The sequence below is a fragment of the Salmo salar genome, chromosome ssa01 (assembly GCF_905237065.1).
Source record: "Salmo salar chromosome ssa01, Ssal_v3.1, whole genome shotgun sequence".
Lineage (NCBI taxonomy): Eukaryota > Metazoa > Chordata > Actinopteri > Salmoniformes > Salmonidae > Salmo > Salmo salar.
The window spans coordinates 151,291,314-151,313,604 of NC_059442.1; the positions used below are offsets into that span (position 1 = coordinate 151,291,314).

At 48.3% G+C, this 22,291-nt stretch overlaps 1 protein-coding gene across 2 annotated transcripts in view; it reads left to right on the forward strand.

The window, feature by feature from the left end:
- Positions 1 to 22,291, forward strand: part of LOC106568375 (beta-adrenergic receptor kinase 2) — an 86,467-nt gene that overhangs the window by 50,245 nt on the left and 13,931 nt on the right. For both annotated transcript variants that reach the window (XM_045692215.1, XM_045692214.1), the window contains exons 6-14: positions 6,032 to 6,093; positions 6,547 to 6,598; positions 6,805 to 6,896; positions 7,069 to 7,168; positions 7,320 to 7,398; positions 15,456 to 15,586; positions 16,186 to 16,280; positions 16,377 to 16,484; positions 21,316 to 21,382. In XM_045692215.1, coding sequence (XP_045548171.1) covers positions 6,032 to 6,093; positions 6,547 to 6,598; positions 6,805 to 6,896; positions 7,069 to 7,168; positions 7,320 to 7,398; positions 15,456 to 15,586; positions 16,186 to 16,280; positions 16,377 to 16,484; positions 21,316 to 21,382 — 786 coding nt within the window. The remainder of the gene's footprint in view (positions 1 to 6,031; positions 6,094 to 6,546; positions 6,599 to 6,804; positions 6,897 to 7,068; positions 7,169 to 7,319; positions 7,399 to 15,455; positions 15,587 to 16,185; positions 16,281 to 16,376; positions 16,485 to 21,315; positions 21,383 to 22,291) is intronic.

Here is a 22,291-nt window from a genome sequence, read left to right on the forward strand (position 1 = left end):
TCCTGTTTACATGTACATGTCTACCACAACCCCTCCAGTACTCCTGTTTACATGTCTACCACAACCCCTCCAGTACTCCTGTTTACATGTCTACCACAATCCCTCCAGTACTCCTGTTTACATGTACATGTCTACCACAATCCCTCCAGTACTCCTGTTTACATGTACATGTCTACCACAACTCCTCCAGTACTCCTGTTTACATGTCTACCACAATCCCTCCAGTACTGCTGTTTACATGTACATGTCTACCACAATCCCTCCAGTACTCCTGTTTACATGTACATGTCTACCACAACCCCTCCAGTACTCCTGTTTACATGTCTACCACAATCCCTCCAGTACTCCTGTTTACATGTCTACCACAATCCCTCCAGTACTCCTGTTTACATGTACATGTCTACCACAACCCCTCCAGTACTTCTGTTTACATGTACATGTCTACCACAATCCCTCCAGTACTCCTGTTTACATGTCTACCACAAACCCTCCAGTACTCCTGTTTACATGTCTACCACAATCCCTCCAGTACTCCTGTTTACATGTCTACCACAACCCCTCCAGTACTCCTGTTTACATGTCTACCACAATCCCTCCAGTACTCCTGTTTACATGTCTACCACAATCCCTCCAGTACTCCTGTTTACATGTCTACCACAATCCCTCCAGTACTCCTGTTTACATGACTACCACAATCCCTCCAGTACTCCTGTTTACATGTCTACCACAATCCCTCCAGTACTCCTGTTTACATGTCTACCACAATCCCTCCAGTACTCCTGTTTACATGTCTACCACAACCCCTCCAGTACTCCTGTTTACATGTCTACCACAACCCCTCCAGTACTCCTGTTTACATGTCTACCACAACCCCTCCAGTACTCCTGTTTACATGTACATGTCTACCACAATCCCTCCAGTACTCCTGTTTACATGTACATGTCTACCACAACCCCTCCAGTACTCCTGTTTTCATGTCTACCACAATCCCTCCAGTACTCCTGTTTACATGTACATGTCTACCACAATCCCTCCAGTACCCCTGTTTACATGTCTACCACAACCCCTCCAGTACTCCTGTTTACATGTCTACCACAACCCCTCCAGTACTCCTGTTTACATGTCTACCACAACCCCTCCAGTACTGCTGTTTACATGTACATGTCTACCACAATCCCTCCAGTACTCCTGTTTACATGTACATGTCTACCACAACCCCTCCAGTACTCCTGTTTACATGTCTACCACAATCCCTCCAGTACTCCTGTTTACATGTCTACCACAATCCCTCCAGTACTCCTGTTTACATGTACATGTCTACCACAACCCCTCCAGTACTTCTGTTTACATGTACATGTCTACCACAATCCCTCCAGTACTCCTGTTTACATGTCTACCACAAACCCTCCAGTACTCCTGTTTACATGTCTACCACAATCCCTCCAGTACTCCTGTTTACATGTCTACCACAACCCCTCCAGTACTCCTGTTTACATGTCTACCACAACCCCTCCAGTACTCCTGTTTACATGTCTACCACAACCCCTCCAGTACTCCTGTTTACATGTCTACCACAATCCCTCCAGTACTCCTGTTTACATGACTACCACAATCCCTCCAGTACTCCTGTTTACATGTCTACCACAATCCCTCCAGTACTCCTGTTTACATGTCTACCACAATCCCTCCAGTACTCCTGTTTACATGTCTACCACAATCCCTCCAGTACTCCTGTTTACATGTACATGTCTACCACAACCCCTCCAGTACTCCTGTTTACATGTCTACCACAATCCCTCCAGTACTCCTGTTTACATGTCTACCACAATCCCTCCAGTACTCCTGTTTACATGTCTACCACAACCCCTCCAGTACTCCTGTTTACATGTCTACCACAACCCCTCCAGTACTCCTGTTTACATGTCTACCACAATCCCTCCAGTACTCCTGTTTACATGTCTACCACAACCCCTCCAGTACTCCTGTTTACATGTCTACCACAACCCCTCCAGTACTCCTGTTTACATGTCTACCACAACCCCTCCAGTACTCCTGTTTACATGTCTACCACAATCCCTCCAGTACTCCTGTTTACATGTCTACCACAACCCCTCCAGTACTCCTGTTTACATGTCTACCACAACCCCTCCAGTACTCCTGTTTACATGTCTACCACAATCCCTCCAGTACTCCTGTTTACATGTCTACCACAACCCCTCCAGTACTCCTGTTTACATGTCTACCACAATCCCTCCAGTACTCCTGTTTACATGTCTACCACAACCCCTCCAGTACTCCTGTTTACATGTCTACCACAATCCCTCCAGTACTCCTGTTTACATGTCTACCACAATCCCTCCAGTACTCCTGTTTACATGTCTACCACAATCCCTCCAGTACTCCTGTTTACATGTCTACCACAACCCCTCCAGTACTCCTGTTTACATGTCTACCACAATCCCTCCAGTACTCCTGTTTACATGTACATGTCTACCACAACTCCTCCAGTACTCCTGTTTACATGTCTACCACAACCCCTCCAGTACTCCTGTTTACATGTCTACCACAATCCCTCCAGTACTCCTGTTTACATGTCTACCACAACCCCTCCAGTACTCCTGTTTACATGTCTACCACAACCCCTCCAGTACTCCTGTTTACATGTCTACCACAATCCCTCCAGTACTCCTGTTTACATGTCTACCACAACCCCTCCAGTACTCCTGTTTACATGTCTACCACAACCCCTCCAGTACTCCTGTTTACATGTACATGTCTACCACAACTCCTCCAGTACTCCTGTTTACATGTACATGTCTACCACAACCCCTCCAGTACTCCTGTTTACATGTCTACCACAATCCCTCCAGTACTCCTGTGTACATGTCTACCACAACCCCTCCAGTACTCCTGTTTACATGTCTACCACAATCCCTCCAGTACTCCTGTTTACATGTACATGTCTACCACAACTCCTCCAGTACTCCTGTTTACATGTCTACCACAATCCCTCCAGTACTCCTGTTTACATGTCTACGACAACCCCTCCAGTACTCCTGTTTACATGTCTACCACAATCCCTCCAGTACTCCTGTTTACATGTCTACCACAACCCCTCCAGTACTCCTGTTTACATGTCTACCACAATCCCTCCAGTACTCCTGTTTACATGTCTACCACAATCCCTCCAGTACTCCTGTTTACATGTCTACCACAATCCCTCCAGTACTCCTGTTTACATGTCTACCACAATCCCTCCAGTACTCCTGTTTACATGTACATGTCTACCACAATCCCTCCAGTACTCCTGTTTACATGTACATGTCTACCACAACCCCTCCAGTACTCCTGTTTACATGTACATGTCTACCACAATCTCTCCAGTACTACTGTTTACATGTCTACCACAACCCCTCCAGTACTCCTGTTTACATGTACATGTCTACCACAATCCCTCCAGTACTCCTGTTTACATGTCTACCACAATCCCTCCAGTACTCCTGTTTACTTGTCTACCACAACCCCTCCAGTACTCCTGTTTACATGTACATGTCTACCACAATCCCTCCAGTACTCCTGTTTACATGTACAGTACCAGTCAAAAGTTTGTACACACCTGCTCATTCAATTTATTTTACTATTTTCTACATTGTAGAATAATAGTGAAGACATCAAAACTATGAAATAACACATATGGAATCATGTAGTAACCAAAAAATATATATTTTAGAATCTTCAAAGTAGCCACTGTTTGCCTTGACAGCTTTGCACACTCTTGGCATTCTCTCAACCAGCTTCACCTGGAATGCTTTTCCAACAGTCTTGAAGGAGGTTCCACATATGCTGAGCACTTGTTGGCTGCTTTTCCTTCACTCTGCGGTCCAACTCATCGCAAACCATCTCAATTGGGTTGAGGTCGGGTGATTGTGGAGGCAAGGTCATCTGATGCAGCACTCCAGCACTCTCCTTCTTGGTCAAATAGCCCTTATACAGCCTGGAGGTGTGTTGTGTCATTGTCCTGTTGAAAAACAAATGATAGTCCCACTGAGCGCAAACCAGATGGGATGGTATATCGCTGCAGAATGCTGTGGTAGCCATGCTGGTTAAGTGTGCCTTGAATTCTAAATAAATCACAGCAAAGCACAGCAAAGCGCCATCACACCTCCTCCATGATTCACGGTGTCACAAAGACACAGTTGGAACCAAAAATCTTACATTTGGACTCATCAGACCAAAGGACAGATTTCCACTGGTCTAATGGCCATTGCTTGTTTCTTGGCCCAAGCAAGTCTCTTCCTATTGGTGTCCTTTAGTAGTGGTTTCTTTGCAGCAATTGGACCATGAAGGCCTGATTCACACAGTCTCCTCTGAACAGTTGATGTTGAGATGTGTCTGTTACTTGAACTCTTTATTTGGGCTGTAATCTGAGGCTGGTAACTCTAATGAACTTATCCTCTGCAGCAGAGGTAACTCTGGGTCTTCCTTTCCTGTGGTGGTCCTCGTGAGAGCCAGTTTCATCATAACGCTTGATGGTTTTTGCGACTGCACTTGAAGTTCTTGAACTGTTCCAAATTGTCTGACCTTCATGTCTTAAAGTAATGGACTGTCATTTCTTATTTGAGCTGTTCTTGCCATAATATGGACTTGGTCTTTTACCAAATATGGCTATCGTCTGTATACCACCTCTACCTTGTCACAACACAACTGATTGGCTCAAACACAGTAAGAAGGAAAGAAATTCCACAAATTAACAAGGCACACCTGTTAACTGAAATGCATTCCAGGTGACTACCTCATGAAGCTGGTTGAGGGAATGCCAAGAGTGTGCAAAGCTGTCATCAAGGCAAAGGGTAGCTACTTTGAAGAATCTAAAATATATTTTTGGGGTTACTACATGATTCCATGTGTGTTATTTCATACTTTTGATGTCTTAACTATTCTACAATATAGTAAAAATAATGAGTAACTGTGTCCTAACGTTTTTACTGGTACTGTACATACCTACCTCAATCACTCCAGTAACCCTGTTAAATGAACATATCTACCTCAATCACTCCAGTAGCCCTGTTAAATGAACATATCTACCTCAATCACTCCAGTAGCCCTGTTAAATGAACATATCTACCTCAATCACTCCAGTAGCCCTGTTAAATGAACATACCTACCTCAATTACTCCAGTAGCCCTGCTAAATGAACATACCTACCTCAATCACTCCAGTAGCCCTGTTAAATGAACATATCTACCTCAATCACTCCAGTAGCCCTGTTAAATGAACATACCTACCTCAATTACTCCAGTAGCCCTGTTAAATGAACATATCTACCTCAATCACTCCAGTAGCCCTGCTAAATGAACATACCTACCTCAATTACTCCAGTAGCCCTGTTAAATGAACATATCTACCTCAATCACTCCAGTAGCCCTGTTAAATGAACATACCTACCTCAATTACTCCAGTAGCCCTGCTAAATGAACATACCTACCTCAATCACTCCAGTAGCCCTGTTAAATGAACATATCTACCTCAATCACTCCAGTAGCCCTGTTAAATGAACATACCTACCTCAATTACTCCAGTAGCCCTGTTAAATGAACATATCTACCTCAATCACTCCAGTAGCCCTGCTAAATGAACATACCTACCTCAATTACTCCAGTAGCCCTGTTAAATGAACATATCTACCTCAATCACTCCAGTAGCCCTGTTAAATGAACATACCTACCTCAATCACTCCAGTAGCCCTGTTAAATGAACATATCTACCTCAATCACTCCAGTAGCCCTGTTAAATGAACATATCTACCTCAATCACTCCAGTAGCCCTGCACATTGTAATGATGGTACTGGCATTGACCTTTTTTTCTTCTCGTATTTCACGTTCTTATCTATATCACTACATTTATTGTGCATTGTTGGGCAAGAACTCACAAGTTAAGCATTTCACTGTATTGTTTTACACCTGCTGTATCCTGTGCATTGACAATAAAACGTTGAAACGCACAGACTCACGAACTCCTGTTTGTGTTCAGCCGTACATCGTGGAGATCTGTGACAGTCTGCGAGGGATGATCTTCTGCAAGTTCATAGAGAGGTGAGACAGGGGAGGAGGGGGGTAGAATACATTTGTTGCATACTGGCCAGAGTAATACATTTTTTAATTGTCTCCAGATTTAGAAGAAAGTGCTTTATTATCCATTCATCCATTTGTGTCGAAACGGAAAGGAGTTTCTCCACACTCCCACGGTCAGTAGGCCGGGGACTATTTATTTTATACATGTTTTATTTAACCTTTATTTAACTAGGCTAGTCAGTTAAGAACACATGATTATTTACAATGACGGCCTACCTCGGCCAAACCCGGACGACGCTGGGCCAATTGTGCGCCTCCCTATGGGACTCCCAATGACAGTGGTTGTGATACAGCCTGGATTCGAACCAGGGTTCGAACCAGGGATGCAGTGCCTTAGTCCGCTGCGTCACTCGTTCATTCCTTCTTTCTCTCTCTCTACCTCTCCTCATCTTTCTTTTTTCTCTCTTTCATCAGTGACAAGTTCACTCGTTTCTGCCAGTGGAAGAATGTGGAGCTGAACATCCATGTGAGTTGTATTTTGTATGTGTGGGTGATATTCTAACTTCCTGTATGGATTGTGGTGATGATTTGCCTGTGAAAGGCCTTTCTTCTTATTGCCTACTGTCTGAAGTGTAATATCACGTCAGCTTCTCTCTCTGTCTTGTTCTCTCTCCATCTCGCTCGTTCTACATCTCCCCCTCACTCTCTCTTATCTCTCTCTCCTCTCTTCAGTTGACGATGAATGACTTCAGTGTCCATCGTATCATTGGTCGAGGGGGTTTCGGGGAGGTGTACGGCTGCAGAAAGGCTGACACCGGCAAGATGTGAGTAGTGCAGGAGCATGAACAATTGCAGAGAAAGAGGGATGGTTAGAGTGGAGAAAATAAACATTCACACAGTAAATGACTGGAGGGGATTAAAGATCGTACAGGAACAGTGGGTTCTCAGCAGTACAGCACCAGTAAGCTGGAAGACGTGTGTGTATGTGTGTATCAGGTATGCCATGAAGTGTTTGGATAAGAAGAGGATCAAGATGAAGCAGGGAGAGACTCTGGCTCTGAACGAGAGAATCATGTTGTCCCTTGTCAGCACAGGGGTGAGTCTAACACACCGCTTCCTGTCTGTACATATGTACATTCACATACACACTACAAGGGAGTATCATTTTCAGATTGACCTGTCTGACAATATCATTTAAAAACATCTCTTCCCTCTTACTTTCCCTCATCCCCTCCCTCTCTCTCTAGGACTGTCCGTTCATAGTGTGTATGACGTACGCCTTCCACACTCCAGACAAACTCTGTTTCATTCTGGATCTGATGAACGGTAAGACTTCTGACCCCTGAAAGGTGGCAGGTCTCACCTGGTTCAACCTGCAGGTGAGACACCAGTCAGCATGAGGAGTCTGATTGTACATGTCCCACTGAGGATCATGTTGAAGTACACGGTCACACAGAACGGGACATCACTGATGCCTCTGCTCCCTCTGGGCTGACGCGCAACTGACAGTCTCTGACGTGTGTGTGTGTGTGTGTGTCTGGTTAAGTAGGCTACATCCCCATCTACAGACAATCTCCAATGGATTCAGAGCACACACACTGACTGACTGACTATGGATCACATTTAGACAGCAGTTTGCATTTACATTTTAGTCATTTAGCAGACGCTCTTATCCAGAGCGACTTACAGTGAATACATACATTTCATGCATTTTTTTTTTTGTACTGGCCCCCCGTGGGAATCGAACCCACAACCCTAGCGTTGCACACACCATGCTGGCGTTGCAAACACCATGCTGAGCTACAGGGAGGCCAAGTTAACACACACACACAGACAGACAGACAGACAGACAGACAGACAGACAGACAGACAATGGATCACATTTAGACAGCAATTAACACAATGACTGAGCTATCGATTAGACTACAGCTCTAAACATACACTGATGTCAATATGTGTGCTGTGTTATCCTGAGTGTGTGTCTATGGGGGAATCTAGATCATGTTGATCGAGTCATACTTCTTATTGTGTCGTGCTGACTCGCCCCTGTGTCGTGCTGACTCGCCCCTGTGTCGTGCTGACTCGCCCCTGTGTCGTGCTGACTCGCCCCTGTGTCGTGCTGACTCGCCCCTGTGTCGTGCTGACTCGCCCCTGTGTCGTGCTGACTCGCCCCTGTGTCGTGCTGACTCGCCCCTGTGTCGTGCTGACTCGCCCCTGTGTCGTGCTGACTCGCCCCTGTGTGTGTGTGAAGGGACGGTTACAGTCAGTGACGTGTATTAACTGTGTGTGTGTAGGAGGGACGGTTACAGTCAGTGACGTGTATTAACTGTGTGTGTAGGAGGGGACGGTTACAGTCAGTGACGTGTATTAACTGTGTGTGTAGGAGGGACGGTTACAGTCAGTGACGTGTATTAACTGTGTGTGTAGGAGGGGACGGTTACAGTCAGTGACGTGTATTAACTGTGTGTGTGAAGGGACGGTTACAGTCAGTGACGTGTATTAACTGTGTGTGTGTGAAGGGACGGTTACAGTCAGTGACGTGTATTAACTGTGTGTGTAGGAGGGACGGTTACAGTCAGTGACGTGTATTAACTGTGTGTGTAGGAGGTAGGGTTACAGTCAGTGACGTGTATTAACTGTGTGTGTGTAGGAGGGACGGTTACAGTCAGTGACGTGTATTAACTGTGTGTGTGAAGGGACGGTTACAGTCAGTGACGTGTATTAACTGTGTGTGTGTGTAGGAGGGACGGTTACAGTCAGTGACGTGTATTAACTGTGTGTGTGTGAAGGGACGGTTACAGTCAGTGACGTGTATTAACTGTGTGTGTGTGAAGGGACGGTTACAGTCAGTGACGTGTATTAACTGTGTGTGTAGGAGGGACGGTTACAGTCAGTGACGTGTATTAACTGTGTGTGTAGGAGGTAGGGTTACAGTCAGTGACGTGTATTAACTGTGTGTGTGTAGGAGGGACGGTTACAGTCAGTGACGTGTATTAACTGTGTGTGTAGGAGGTACGGTTACAGTCAGTGACGTGTATTAACTGTGTGTGTGTGTAGGAGGGACGGTTACAGTCAGTGACGTGTATTAACTGTGTGTGTGTAGGAGGGACGGTTACAGTCAGTGACGTGTATTAACTGTGTGTGTGTGTGAAGGGACGGTTACAGTCAGTGACGTGTATTAACTGTGTGTGTACGAGGGATGGTTACAGTCAGTGACGTGTATTAACTGTGTGTGTTGGAGGGGACGGTTACAGTCAGTGACGTGTATTAACTTGTGTGTAGGAGGGACGGTTACAGTCAGTGACGTGTATTAACTGTGTGTGTGAAGGGATGGTTACAGTCAGTGACGTGTATTAACTGTGTGTGTAGGAGGGGACGGTTACAGTCAGTGACGTGTATTAACTTGTGTGTAGGAGGGACGGTTACAGTCAGTGACGTGTATTAACTGTGTGTGTGTGTGAAGGGACGGTTACAGTCAGTGACGTGTATTAACTGTGTGTGTGTGAAGGGACGGTTACAGTCAGTGACATGTATTAACTGTGTGTGTAGGAGGGACGGTTACAGTCAGTGACGTGTATTAACTGTGTGTGTAGGAGGGGACGGTTACAGTCAGTGACGTGTATTAACTGTGTGTGTAGGAGGGGACGGTTACAGTCAGTGACGTGTATTAACTGTGTGTGTGTAGGAGGGGACGGTTACAGTCAGTGACGTGTATTAACTGTGTGTGTGTAGGAGGGGACGGTTACAGTCAGTGACGTGTATTAACTGTGTGTGTGTAGGAGGGGACGGTTACAGTCAGTGACGTGTATTAACTGTGTGTGTAGGAGGGACGGTTACAGTCAGTGACGTGTATTAACTGTGTGTGTAGGAGGGGACGGTTACAGTCAGTGACGTGTATTAACTGTGTGTGTGTGTGAAGGGACGGTTACAGTCAGTGACGTGTATTAACTGTGTGTGTGTGAAGGGACGGTTACAGTCAGTGACGTGTATTAACTGTGTGTGTAGGAGGGACGGTTACAGTCAGTGACGTGTATTAACTGTGTGTGTAGGAGGTAGGGTTACAGTCAGTGACGTGTATTAACTGTGTGTGTGTAGGAGGGACGGTTACAGTCAGTGACGTGTATTAACTGTGTGTGTAGGAGGTACGGTTACAGTCAGTGACGTGTATTAACTGTGTGTGTGTGTAGGAGGGACGGTTACAGTCAGTGACGTGTATTAACTCTGTGTGTGTAGGAGGGACGGTTACAGTCAGTGACGTGTATTAACTGTGTGTGTGTGAAGGGACGGTTACAGTCAGTGACGTGTATTAACTGTGTGTGTGTGTGAAGGGACGGTTACAGTCAGTGACGTGTATTAACTGTGTGTGTGTGAAGGGACGGTTACAGTCAGTGACATGTATTAACTGTGTGTGTAGGAGGGACGGTTACAGTCAGTGACGTGTATTATCTGTGTGTGTAGGAGGGACGGTTACAGTCAGTGACGTGTATTAACTGTGTGTGTAGGAGGGGACGGTTACAGTCAGTGACGTGTATTAACTGTGTGTGTGTGTGTGAAGGGACGGTTACAGTCAGTGACGTGTATTAACTGTGTGTGTGAAGGGACGGTTACAGTCAGTGACGTGTATTAACTGTGTGTGTGTAGGAGGGACGGTTACAGTCAGTGACGTGTATTAACTGTGTGTGTAGGAGGGACGGTTACAGTCAGTGACGTGTATTAACTGGTGTGTGTGTAGGAGGGACGGTTACAGTCAGTGACGTGTATTAACTGTGTGTGTGTAGGAGGGGACGGTTACAGTCAGTGACGTGTATTAACTGTGTGTGTGTAGGAGGGGACGGTTACAGTCAGTGACGTGTATTAACTGTGTGTGTAGGAGGGACGGTTACAGTCAGTGACGTGTATTAACTTGTGTGTGTAGGAGGGACGGTTACAGTCAGTGACGTGTATTAACTGTTGTGTGTGTGTAGGAGGGACGGTTACAGTCAGTGACGTGTATTAACTGTGTGTGTAGGAGGGACGGTTACAGTCAGTGACGTGTATTAACTGTGTGTGTGTAGGAGGGACGGTTACAGTCAGTGACGTGTATTAACTGTGTGTGTAGGAGGGACGGTTACAGTCAGTGACGTGTATTAACTGTGTGTGTAGGAGGGACGGTTACAGTCAGTGACGTGTATTAACTGTGTGTGTGTGTGTGTAGGAGGGACGGTTACAGTCAGTGACGTGTATTAACTGTGTGTGTGTGTGTGTGTGTGTAGGAGGGACGGTTTCAGTCAGTGACGTGTATTAACTGTGTGTGTGTGAGGGGACGGTTACAGTCAGTGACGTGTATTAACTGTGTGTGTGTGAAGGGACGGTTACAGTCAGTGACGTGTATTAACTGTGTGTAGGAGGGGACGGTTACAGTCAGTGACGTGTATTAACTGTGTGTGTGAAGGGATGGTTACAGTCAGTGACGTGTATTAACTGTGTGTGTAGGAGGGACGGTTACAGTCAGTGACGTGTATTAACTGTGTGTGTAGGAGGGACGGTTACAGTCAGTGACGTGTATTAACTGTGTGTGTAGGAGGGACGGTTACAGTCAGTGACGTGTATTATCTGTGTGTGTGTAGGAGGGGACGGTTACAGTCAGTGACGTGTATTAACTGTGTGTGTGAAGGGACGGTTACAGTCAGTGACGTGTATTAACTGTGTGTGTGTGAAGGGACGGTTACAGTCAGTGAAGTGTATTAACTGTGTGTGTGTAGGAGGGGACGGTTACAGTCAGTGATGTGTATTAACTGTGTGTGTAGGAGGGACGGTTACAGTCAGTGACGTGTATTAACTGTGTGTAGGAGGGACGGTTACAGTCAGTGACGTGTATTAGCTGTGTGTGTGTGAAGGGACGGTTACAGTCAGTGACGTGTATTAACTGTGTGTGTAGGAGGGACGGTTACAGTCAGTGACGTGTATTAACTGTGTGTGTGAAGGGACGGTTACAGTCAGTGACGTGTATTAACTGTGTGTGTAGGAGGGGACGGTTACAGTCAGTGACGTGTATTAACTGTGTGTGTAGGAGGGGACGGTTACAGTCAGTGACGTGTATTAACTGTGTGTGTGTGTGAAGGGACGGTTACAGTCAGTGACGTGTATTAACTGTGTGTGTACGAGGGATGGTTACAGTCAGTGACGTGTATTAACTGTGTGTGTGTGAAGGGACGGTTACAGTCAGTGACGTGTATTAACTGTGTGTGTAGGAGGGGACGGTTACAGTCAGTGACGTGTATTAACTGTGTGTGTGTGTGAAGGGACGGTTACAGTCAGTGACGTGTATTAACTGTGTGTGTAGGAGGGGACGGTTACAGTCAGTGACGTGTATTAACTGTGTGTGTGTGAAGGGACGGTTACAGTCAGTGACGTGTATTAACTGTGTGTGTAGGAGGGGACGGTTACAGTCAGTGACGTGTATTAACTGTGTGTGTGTGTGAAGGGACGGTTACAGTCAGTGACGTGTATTAACTGTGTGTGTAGGAGGGGACGGTTACAGTCAGTGACGTGTATTAACTGTGTGTGTGTGTGAAGGGACGGTTACAGTCAGTGACGTGTATTAACTGTGTGTGTGTAGGAGGGGACGGTTACAGTCAGTGACGTGTATTAACTGTGTGTCTGTGAGGGGACGGTTACAGTCAGTGACGTGTATTAACTGTGTGTGTGAAGGGACGGTTACAGTCAGTGACGTGTATTAACTGTGTGTGTAGGAGGGACGGTTACAGTCAGTGACGTGTATTAACTGTGTGTGTAGGAGGGACGGTTACAGTCAGTGACGTGTATTAACTGTGTGTAGGAGGGACGGTTACAGTCAGTGACGTGTATTAACTGTGTGTGTAGGAGGGGACGGTTACAGTCAGTGACGTGTATTAACTGTGTGTGTGTGTAGGAGGGACGGTTACAGTCAGTGACGTGTATTAACTGTGTGTGTAGGAGGGGACGGTTACAGTCAGTGACGTGTATTAACTGTGTGTGTGTGAAGGGACGGTTACAGTCAGTGACGTGTATTAACTGTGTGTGTAGGAGGGACGGTTACAGTCAGTGACGTGTATTAACTGTGTGTGTAGGAGGGACGGTTACAGTCAGTGACGTGTATTAACTGTGTGTGTGTGTAGGAGGGACGGTTACAGTCAGTGACGTGTATTAACTGTGTGTGTGTAGGAGGGACGGTTACAGTCAGTGACGTGTATTAACTGTGTGTGTAGGAGGGGACGGTTACAGTCAGTGACGTGTATTAACTGTGTGTGTGTAGGAGGGGACGGTTACAGTCAGTGACGTGTATTAACTGTGTGTGTAGGAGGGGACGGTTACAGTCAGTGACGTGTATTAACTGTGTGTGTAGGAGGGGACGGTTACAGTCAGTGACGTGTATTAACTGTGTGTGTAGGAGGGGACGGTTACAGTCAGTGACGTGTATTAACTGTGTGTGTAGGAGGGGACGGTTACAGTCAGTGACGTGTATTAACTGTGTGTGTAGGAGGTTACGGTTACAGTCAGTGACGTGTATTAACTGTGTGTTTAGGAGGGGACGGTTACAGTCAGTGACGTGTATTAACTGTGTGTGTGTGTAGGAGGGACGGTTACAGTCAGTGACGTGTATTAACTGTGTGTGTGTGAAGGGACGGTTACAGTCAGTGACGTGTATTAACTGTGTGTGTGTAGGAGGGACGGTTACAGTCAGTGACGTGTATTAACTGTGTGTGTAGGAGGGACGGTTACAGTCAGTGACTTGTATTAACTGTGTGTGTGTGTGAAGGGACGGTTACAGTCAGTGACGTGTATTAACTGTGTGTGTGTGAAGGGACGGTTACAGTCAGTGACGTGTATTAACTGTGTGTGTAGGAGGGACGGTTACAGTCAGTGACATGTATTAACTGTGTGTGTAGGAGGGGACGGTTACAGTCAGTGACGTGTATTAACTGTGTGTGTGAAGGGACGGTTACAGTCAGTGACGTGTATTAACTGTGTGTGTGAAGGGACGGTTACAGTCAGTGACGTGTATTAACTGTGTGTGTGTGAAGGGACGGTTACAGTCAGTGACGTGTATTAACTGTGTGTGTAGGAGGTTACGGTTACAGTCAGTGACGTGTATTAACTGTGTGTGTGAAGGGACGGTTACAGTCAGTGACGTGTATTAACTGTGTGTGTTTAGGAGGGACGGTTACAGTCAGTGACGTGTATTCACTGTGTGTGTAGGAGGTTACGGTTACAGTCAGTGACATGTATTATCTGTGTGTGTGTAGGAGGGACGGTTACAGTCAGTGACGTGTATTAACTGTGTGTGTGAAGGGACGGTTACAGTCAGTGACGTGTATTAACTGTGTGTGTGTAGGAGGGACGGTTACAGTCAGTGACGTGTATTAACTGTGTGTGTGAAGGGACGGTTACAGTCAGTGACGTGTATTAACTGTGTGTGTGTAGGAGGGGACGGTTACAGTCAGTGACGTGTATTAACTGTGTGTGTGTAGGAGGGACGGTTACAGTCAGTGACGTGTATTAACTGTGTCTGTGTGAAGGGACGGTTACAGTCAGTGACGTGTATTAACTGTGTGTAGGAGGGACGGTTACAGTCAGTGACGTGTATTAACTGTGTGTGTAGGAGGGGACGGTTACAGTCAGTGACGTGTATTAACTGTGTGTGTGTAGGAGGGGACGGTTACAGTCAGTGACGTGTATTAACTGTGTGTGTGTAGGAGGGGACGGTTACAGTCAGTGACGTGTATTAACTGTGTGTGTGTAGGAGGGACGGTTACAGTCAGTGACGTGTATTAACTGTGTGTGTGTAGGAGGGGACGGTTACAGTCAGTGACGTGTATTAACTGTGTGTGTACGAGGGACGGTTACAGTCAGTGACGTGTATTAACTGTGTGTGTGAAGGGACGGTTACAGTCAGTGACGTGTATTAACTGTGTGTGTAGGAGGGGACGGTTACAGTCAGTGACGTGTATTAACTGTGTGTGTGAAGGGACGGTTACAGTCAGTGACGTGTATTAACTGTGTGTGTGAAGGGACGGTTACAGTCAGTGACGTGTATTAACTGTGTGTGTAGGAGGTTACGGTTACAGTCAGTGACGTGTATTAACTGTGTGTGTACGAGGGACGGTTACAGTCAGTGACGTGTATTAACTGTGTGTGTGTAGGAGGGGACGGTTACAGTCAGTGACGTGTATTAACTGTGTGTGTGAAGGGACGGTTACAGTCAGTGACGTGTATTAACTGTGTGTGTAGGAGGGACGGTTACAGTCAGTGACGTGTATTAACTGTGTGTGTGTGAAGGGACGGTTACAGTCAGTGACGTGTATTAACTGTGTGTGTAGGAGGTTACGGTTACAGTCAGTGACGTGTATTAACTGTGTGTGTAGGAGGGGACCTACACTACCACCTGTCTCAGCACGGTGTGTTCAGTGAGAAGGAGATGCGTTTCTACGCAGCAGAGATCATCCTGGGACTAGAACACATGCACAACCGCTTCGTCGTCTACAGAGACCTCAAGGTAGGACTCTCCTTACACCTTTTACTCACCTCCCCTCTTTCTAGTTGTTCTGTCTAGAGACCTGACTCCTGTGTCCCTGTATATATATATATATATATATCTCTCTCTCTCTCTCTCTCTCTCTCTCTCTCTCTCTCTCTCTCTCTCTCTCTCTCTCTCTCTCTCTCTCTCTCTCTCTCTCTCTCTCGTTATTACAGTCTGCAGAATCAGAGAGCAGCTTTATTACTAGTAATAAACACATTTCTCATGGGAAGGCTTCTTAGGAAATATAACGTGCACAGGCCGTTTTGGGACAGAAGAGTTTGTGTGTGTTATCAGCTGGGTCAAATGGCTGAAGATAAGCAGTATACTTCCTGTAAAGGGAGAGATGCCACTCTAAATTCAAATGTTTTCATGTCCGTTGATCAAGTTAGAAACAGAGGTTCTGCTATGGTGTGCTGGCTGGCCCACTAATGGAAGATATTACATTTGTTGACCTCTAGTCTAACTCTCGCTGTCTTCATGTCACAGCCCAGTTCTTCTAAAGTTATTGGTTGTTTCCTACGTTGTTATCAATGTCAATAACCTCTTCCTGTATACCCGCCCCTTCTCTCTCTCAGCCTGCTAACATCCTATTGGATGAGCATGGTCATGTGCGTATCTCAGACCTGGGTCTGGCCTGTGACTTCTCCAAGAAGAAACCTCACGCCAGCGTGTAAGTATGCAGCCCTACAACCGTGCCCCTGTTGTGTTGTGAGGATCCTGACCATGGGTGTGTGTCTGATGCTAACGGTCCCCTGGTGTGTGACAGTGGTACCCATGGATACATGGCCCCAGAGGTGCTTCAGAAGGGGACAGCGTACGACAGCAGTGCTGACTGGTTCTCCCTGGGCTGCATGCTCTTCAAACTGCTCAGAGGGTAAGAACACACACACACACACACACACACACACCTCTATCCCTCTCTTGTCTCTCCAACCCGCCTCTATTCCTCCACCTCTCTTTATCCTTTCATCACTACATTCCCTCTATCATTCTTTCTCTCACTCCATCTCTCTCTCCACCCACTACCACATGATAATCAATCACTTTCTTCATCCCTCAGTCTCTCTCTCTGTTGGTCAGTCTGCTGAATCCCCTCATATCACTCTAATTTCTCTCCCTTAATCTCTCTCCTCCCGTGATCCCTCCATCCAGCCTTGATTGTCTCCTCTCTCTCTCTCTCCCTCTCTCTCGCTCTGTCACGCTCTCTCTCTCGCTCTCTCTCTCGCTCTGTCACGCTCTCTCTCGCTCTCTATCTCGCTCTGTGTCTCTCTCTCGCTCTGTGGCGCGCTCTCTCGCTCTGTGGCGCGCTCTCTCGCTCTCTCTCTCGCTCTGTGTCTCTCTCTCGCTCTGTGGCGCGCTCTCGCTCTGTGGCGCGCTCTCTCTCTCGCTCTGTGGCGCGCTCTCGCTCTGTGGCGCGCTCTCTCTCTCGCTCTGTGGCGCGCGCGCTCTCTCTCGCTCTGTGGCGCGCGCGCTCTCTCTCGCTCTGTGGCGCGCGCGCTCTCTCTCGCTCTGTGGCGCGCTCTCTCTCTCGCTCTGTGGCGCGCGCGCTCTCTCTCGCTCTGTGGCGCGCTCTCTCTCGCTCTGTGGCGCGCTCTCTCTCTCGCTCTGTGGCGCGCGCTCTCTCTCGCTCTGTGGCGCGCGCTCTCTCTCGCTCTGGCGCGCGCTCTCTCTCGCTCTGGCGCGCGCTCTCTCTCGCTCTGTGGCGCGCGCGCTCTCTCTCGCTCTGTGGCGCTCTCTCTCGCTCTGTGTCTCTCTCGCTCTGTGGCGCGCTCTCTCTCTCGCTCTGTGGCGCGCTCTCTCTCGCTCTGTGGCGCGCGCTCTCTCTCGCTCTGTGGCGCGCGCTCTCTCTCGCTCTGTGGCGCGCTCTCTCTCTCGCTCTGTGGCGCTCTCTCTCGCTCTGTGTCTCTCTCGCTCTGTGGCGCGCTCTCTCTCTCGCTCTGTGGCGCGCTCTCTCTCTCGCTCTGTGGCGCGCGCGCTCTCTCTCGCTCTGTGGCGCGCGCTCTCTCTCGCTCTGTGGCGCGCTCTCTCTCGCTCTGTGGCGCGCGCTCTCTCTCGCTCTGGCGCTGCGCTCTCTCTCTCGCTCTGTGGCGCGCGCGCTCTCTCTCTCGCTCTGTGGCGCGCGCGCTCTCTCTCTCGCTCTGTGGCGCGCTCTCGCTCTGTGGCGCACGCCCGCGCTCTCTCTCGCTCTGTGGCGCGGGCGCGCTCGCTCTGTGGCGCGGGCGCGCTCGCTCTGTGGCGCGGGCGCGCTCTCTCTCGCTCTGTGGCGCGCTCGCTCTCTCTCGCTCTGTGGCGCGCTCTCTCTCTCGCTCTGTGGCGCGCGCTCTCTCTCGCTCTGGCGCGCGCGCGCTCTCTCTCTCGCTCTGTGGCGCGCGCGCTCTCTCTCTCGCTCTGTGGCGCGCGCGCTCTCTCTCTCGCTCTGTGGCGCTCTCGCTCTGTGGCGCACGCCCGCGCTCTCTCTCGCTCTGTGGCGCGCTGGCGGCGCGCTCGCTCTGTGGCGCGGGCGCTGCTCTCGCTCTGTGGCGCGCTCGCTCTCTCTCGCTCTGTGGCGCGCTCTCTCTCGCTCTGTGGCGTGCTCTCTCGCTCTGTGGCGTGCTCTCTCGCTCTGTGGCGTGCTCTCTCGCTCTGTGGCGTGCTCTCTCGCTCTGTGGCGCGCTCTCTCTCTCTCGCTCTGTGGCGCGCGCTCTCTCTCGCTCTGTGGCGCGCGCTCTCTCTCGCTCTGTGGCGCGCTCTCGCTCTGTGGCGCACGCGTGCGCTCTCTCGCTCTGTGGCGCGGGCGCTCTCTCTCGCTCTGTGGCGCGGGCGCGCTCTCTCGCTCTGTGGCGCGGGCGCGCTCTCTCTCGCTCTGTGGCGCGGGCGCGCTCTCTCTCGCTCTGTGGCTAGGGCGCGCTCTCTCTCGCTCTGTGGCGCGGGCGCACTCTCTCGCTCTGTGGCGCGGGCGCGCTCTCTCTCGCTCTGTGGCGCGCTCGCTCGCTCTCTCGCTCTGTGGCGCGTGCGCGCTCGCTCTCTCTCGCTCTGTGGCGCGCTCTCTCTCGCTCTGTGGCGCGCTCTCTCTCGCTCTGTGGCGCGCTCTCTCTCGCTCTGTGGCGCTCGCTCGCTCTCTCTCGCTCTGTGGCGCGTGCGCTCGCTCTCTCTCGCTCTGTGGCGCTCTCTCTCGCTCTGTGGCGCGCTCTCTCTCGCTCTGTGGCGCGCTCTCTCTCGCTCTGTGGCGCGTGCGCGCTCGCTCTCTCTCGCTCTGTGGCGCGTGCGCGCTCGCTCTCTCTCGCTCTGTGGCGCGCTCTCTCTCGCTCTGTGGCGCGCTCTCTCGCTCTGTGGCGCGCTCTGTCGCTCTGTGGCGCGCTCTCTCTCGCTCTGTGGCGCGCTCTCTCTCGCTCTGTGGCGCGCTCTCTCTCGCTCTGTGGCGCGCTCTCTCTCGCTCTGTGGCGCGCTCTCTCTCGCTCTGTGGCGCGCTCGCTCGCTCTCTCTCGCTCTGTGGCGCGTGCGCGCTCGCTCTCTCTCGCTCTGTGGCGCGCTCTCTCTCGCTCTGTGGCGCGCTCTCTCTCGCTCTGTGGCGCGCTCTCTCTCGCTCTGTGGCGCGCTCTCTCTCGCTCTGTGGCGCGCTCTGTCGCTCTGTGGCGCGCTCTCTCGCTCTGTGGCGCGCGCTCTCTCTCGCTCTGTGGCGCGCGCTCTCTCTCGCTCTGTGGCGCGCGCTCTCTCTCGCTCTGTGGCGCGCGCTCTCTCTCGCTCTGTGGCGCGCGCTCTCTCTCGCTCTGTGGCGCGCGCTCTCTCTCGCTCTGTGGCGCGCGCTCTCTCTGCCTTGAATAACGGTTACAAATTTGGGGAAATGACACTCTCTAATTGTTCTATATTTTTTACATTTTGTCAGGAAATGCAGCTCTGTCTCAGGTTCTGCTGTTATGCAGTGGTTGCACATCTCTCTGTGTGTTTGATGTGGATTGTGTAAATGCCAGTGGTCTGGGCTCAGTAGGTCACACTTCAGAGGCAGGCAGGCAGCTGGGTTTAGGGGCCCGTAACGATTGCTAGGTATGGTGTGAAGTGAGGGACTGAGAAAGAGGGGGAGGGAGGGTGTGTGTCAGTGTGTTTGAACACTTCAAAGACGAGAGAGAGATACCAACCAAGGAGGGCCAACAGCAGTACCTAGATATTCTGCACAGATTCTGCCAGACCCGGGCCCTGACAGTAAATCTCAGTAAGACCAAAAATAATGGTGTTCCAAAAAAGGTCCAGTTCCCAGGACCACAAATACAAATTCCATCTAGATACCGTTGCCCTAGAGCACACAAAAAACTATACATACCTCGGCCTAAACATCAGCACCACAGGTAACCTCCACAAAGCTGTGAATGATCTGAGAAACAAGGCAAGAAGGGCCTTTACGCCATCAAAAGGAACATAAAATTCGACATACCAATTAGGATCTGGCTAAAAATACTTGATTCAGTTATAGAACCCATTGCCCTTTATGGTTGTGAGGTCTGGGGTCCGCTCACCAACCAAGAATTCACAAAATGGGACAAACACCAAATTGAGACTCTGCATGCAGAATTCTGCAAAAATATCCTCTGTGCACAACGTAGAACACCAAATAATGCATGCAGAGCAGAATTAGACCGATACCCACTAATTATCAAAATCCAGAAAAGAGCCGTTAAATTCTACAACCGCCTAAAAGGAAGCGATTCCCAAACCTTCCATAACAAAGCCATTACCTACAGAGAGATGAACCTGGAGAAGAGTCCCCTAAGCAAGCTGGTCCTGGGGCTCTGTTCACAAACACAAACACACCCCACAGAGCCCCAGGACAGCAACACAATTAGACCCAACCAAATCATGAGAAAACAAAAAGATAATTACTTGACACATTGGAAAGAATTAACAAAAATACAGAGGCAACTAGAATGCTATTTGGCCCTAAACAGAGAGCACACAGTGGCAGAATACCTGAACACTGTGACTGACCCAAACTTAAGGAAAGCTTTGACTATGTACAGACTCAGTGACCATAGCCTTGCTATTGAGAAAGGCCACCGTAGGCAGACCTGGTTCTCAAGAGAAGACAGGCTATGTGCACACTGCCCACAAAATGAGTTGGAAACTGAGCTGCACTTCCTAACTTCCTGCCCGATGTATAACCCTATTAGAGACACATATTTTCCTCAGATTACACAGATCCACAAAGAATTCAAAAACAAACCCAATTTTGATAAACTCCCATATCTACTGCGTGAAATACTACAGAGTGCATCACAGCAGAAAGACGTGTGACCTGTTGCCACAAGAAAAGGGAAACTAGTGAAGAACAAACACCATTGTAAATACAACCCATGTTTATGTTTATTTATTTTCCCTTTTGTACTTTAACCATTTGTACATTGTTACAACACTGTATATATATACATAATATGACATTTGTAATGTCTTTATTATTTTGTAATGTTTACTGTTCATTTTTATTGTTTATTTTACTTTTGTATATTATCTACTTCACTTGCTTTGGCAATGCTAACACATGTTTCCCATGCCAACAAAGCCCCTTGAATTGAAATGAAATGAATTGAATTAAATTGATATACATGCGATCTGCTGAGGACTAGCTTGTCAATGTGACATCACTCACATGACTTGGTTCACTGTTTCACCGTTTCCCACACTCCTTCACTCCTTCCACTACAGTAACACTAACAGCCTTCTCTGTTTTCTCTCTCTAGGCACAGTCCCTTCAGACAGCACAAGACCAAAGACAAACATGAGATTGACCGGATGACGCTCACTATGGTAAGGCCTCCTTATGCGCACGTGCACACACACACACACACACACTATGATAGATCTTTGTGTACACTACAGTGTGCACACACATGTTTTTACGTGCACTGAAGCGCACACACACTCATTGAGATGTCCTTATGCGCACTAAAACACACAGCATGTGGTTAGTCCATGTTGACACAGAACAGAATTATTCATACCCCTTGATTTATTCCACATGTTGTTACAGACTGAATTCAAAATGGATTAAATATATATATATTTTTTTAAATGTTTGCCAATTTATTTACCATGAAATACAGAAATATCTCATTTACATAAGTATTCACATCCCTGAGTGAGTACTTTGTAGCACCTTTGGCAGCGATTACATCTGTGAGTCTCTGGGTACATCTAAGAGCTGTCCACACCTGGATTGTGCAACATTTCCCCAAGTATTTTTTTCTAAATCCTTCAAGCTCTGTCAAATTGGTTGGTGAACATTGTTAGATAACCATTTTCAGGTCTTGCCATAGATGTTCAAGTAGATTTAAGTCAAAACTATAACTCGGCCACTCAGGAACATTCACTGTCTTCTTGGTAAGCAACTCCAGTGTAGATTTGCCCTTGTGTTTTAGGTTATTGTCCTGCTGAAAGGTGAATACTTTTCCCAGTGTCTGGTGGAAAGCAGACTAAACCAGGATTTCCTCTAGGACCTTGTCTGTGCTTAGCGACGTTCCATTTCTTATTTTATCCTGATAAACTCCCCAGACCTTACTGATTACAAACATACCCGTAACATTATCAAATCAAATTTTATTGGTCACATACACATGGTTAGCAGATGTTAATGCGAGTGTAGCGAAATGCTTGTGCTTCTAGTTCCGACCATGTAGTAATATCTAACAAGTAATCTAACCTAACAATTTCACAACA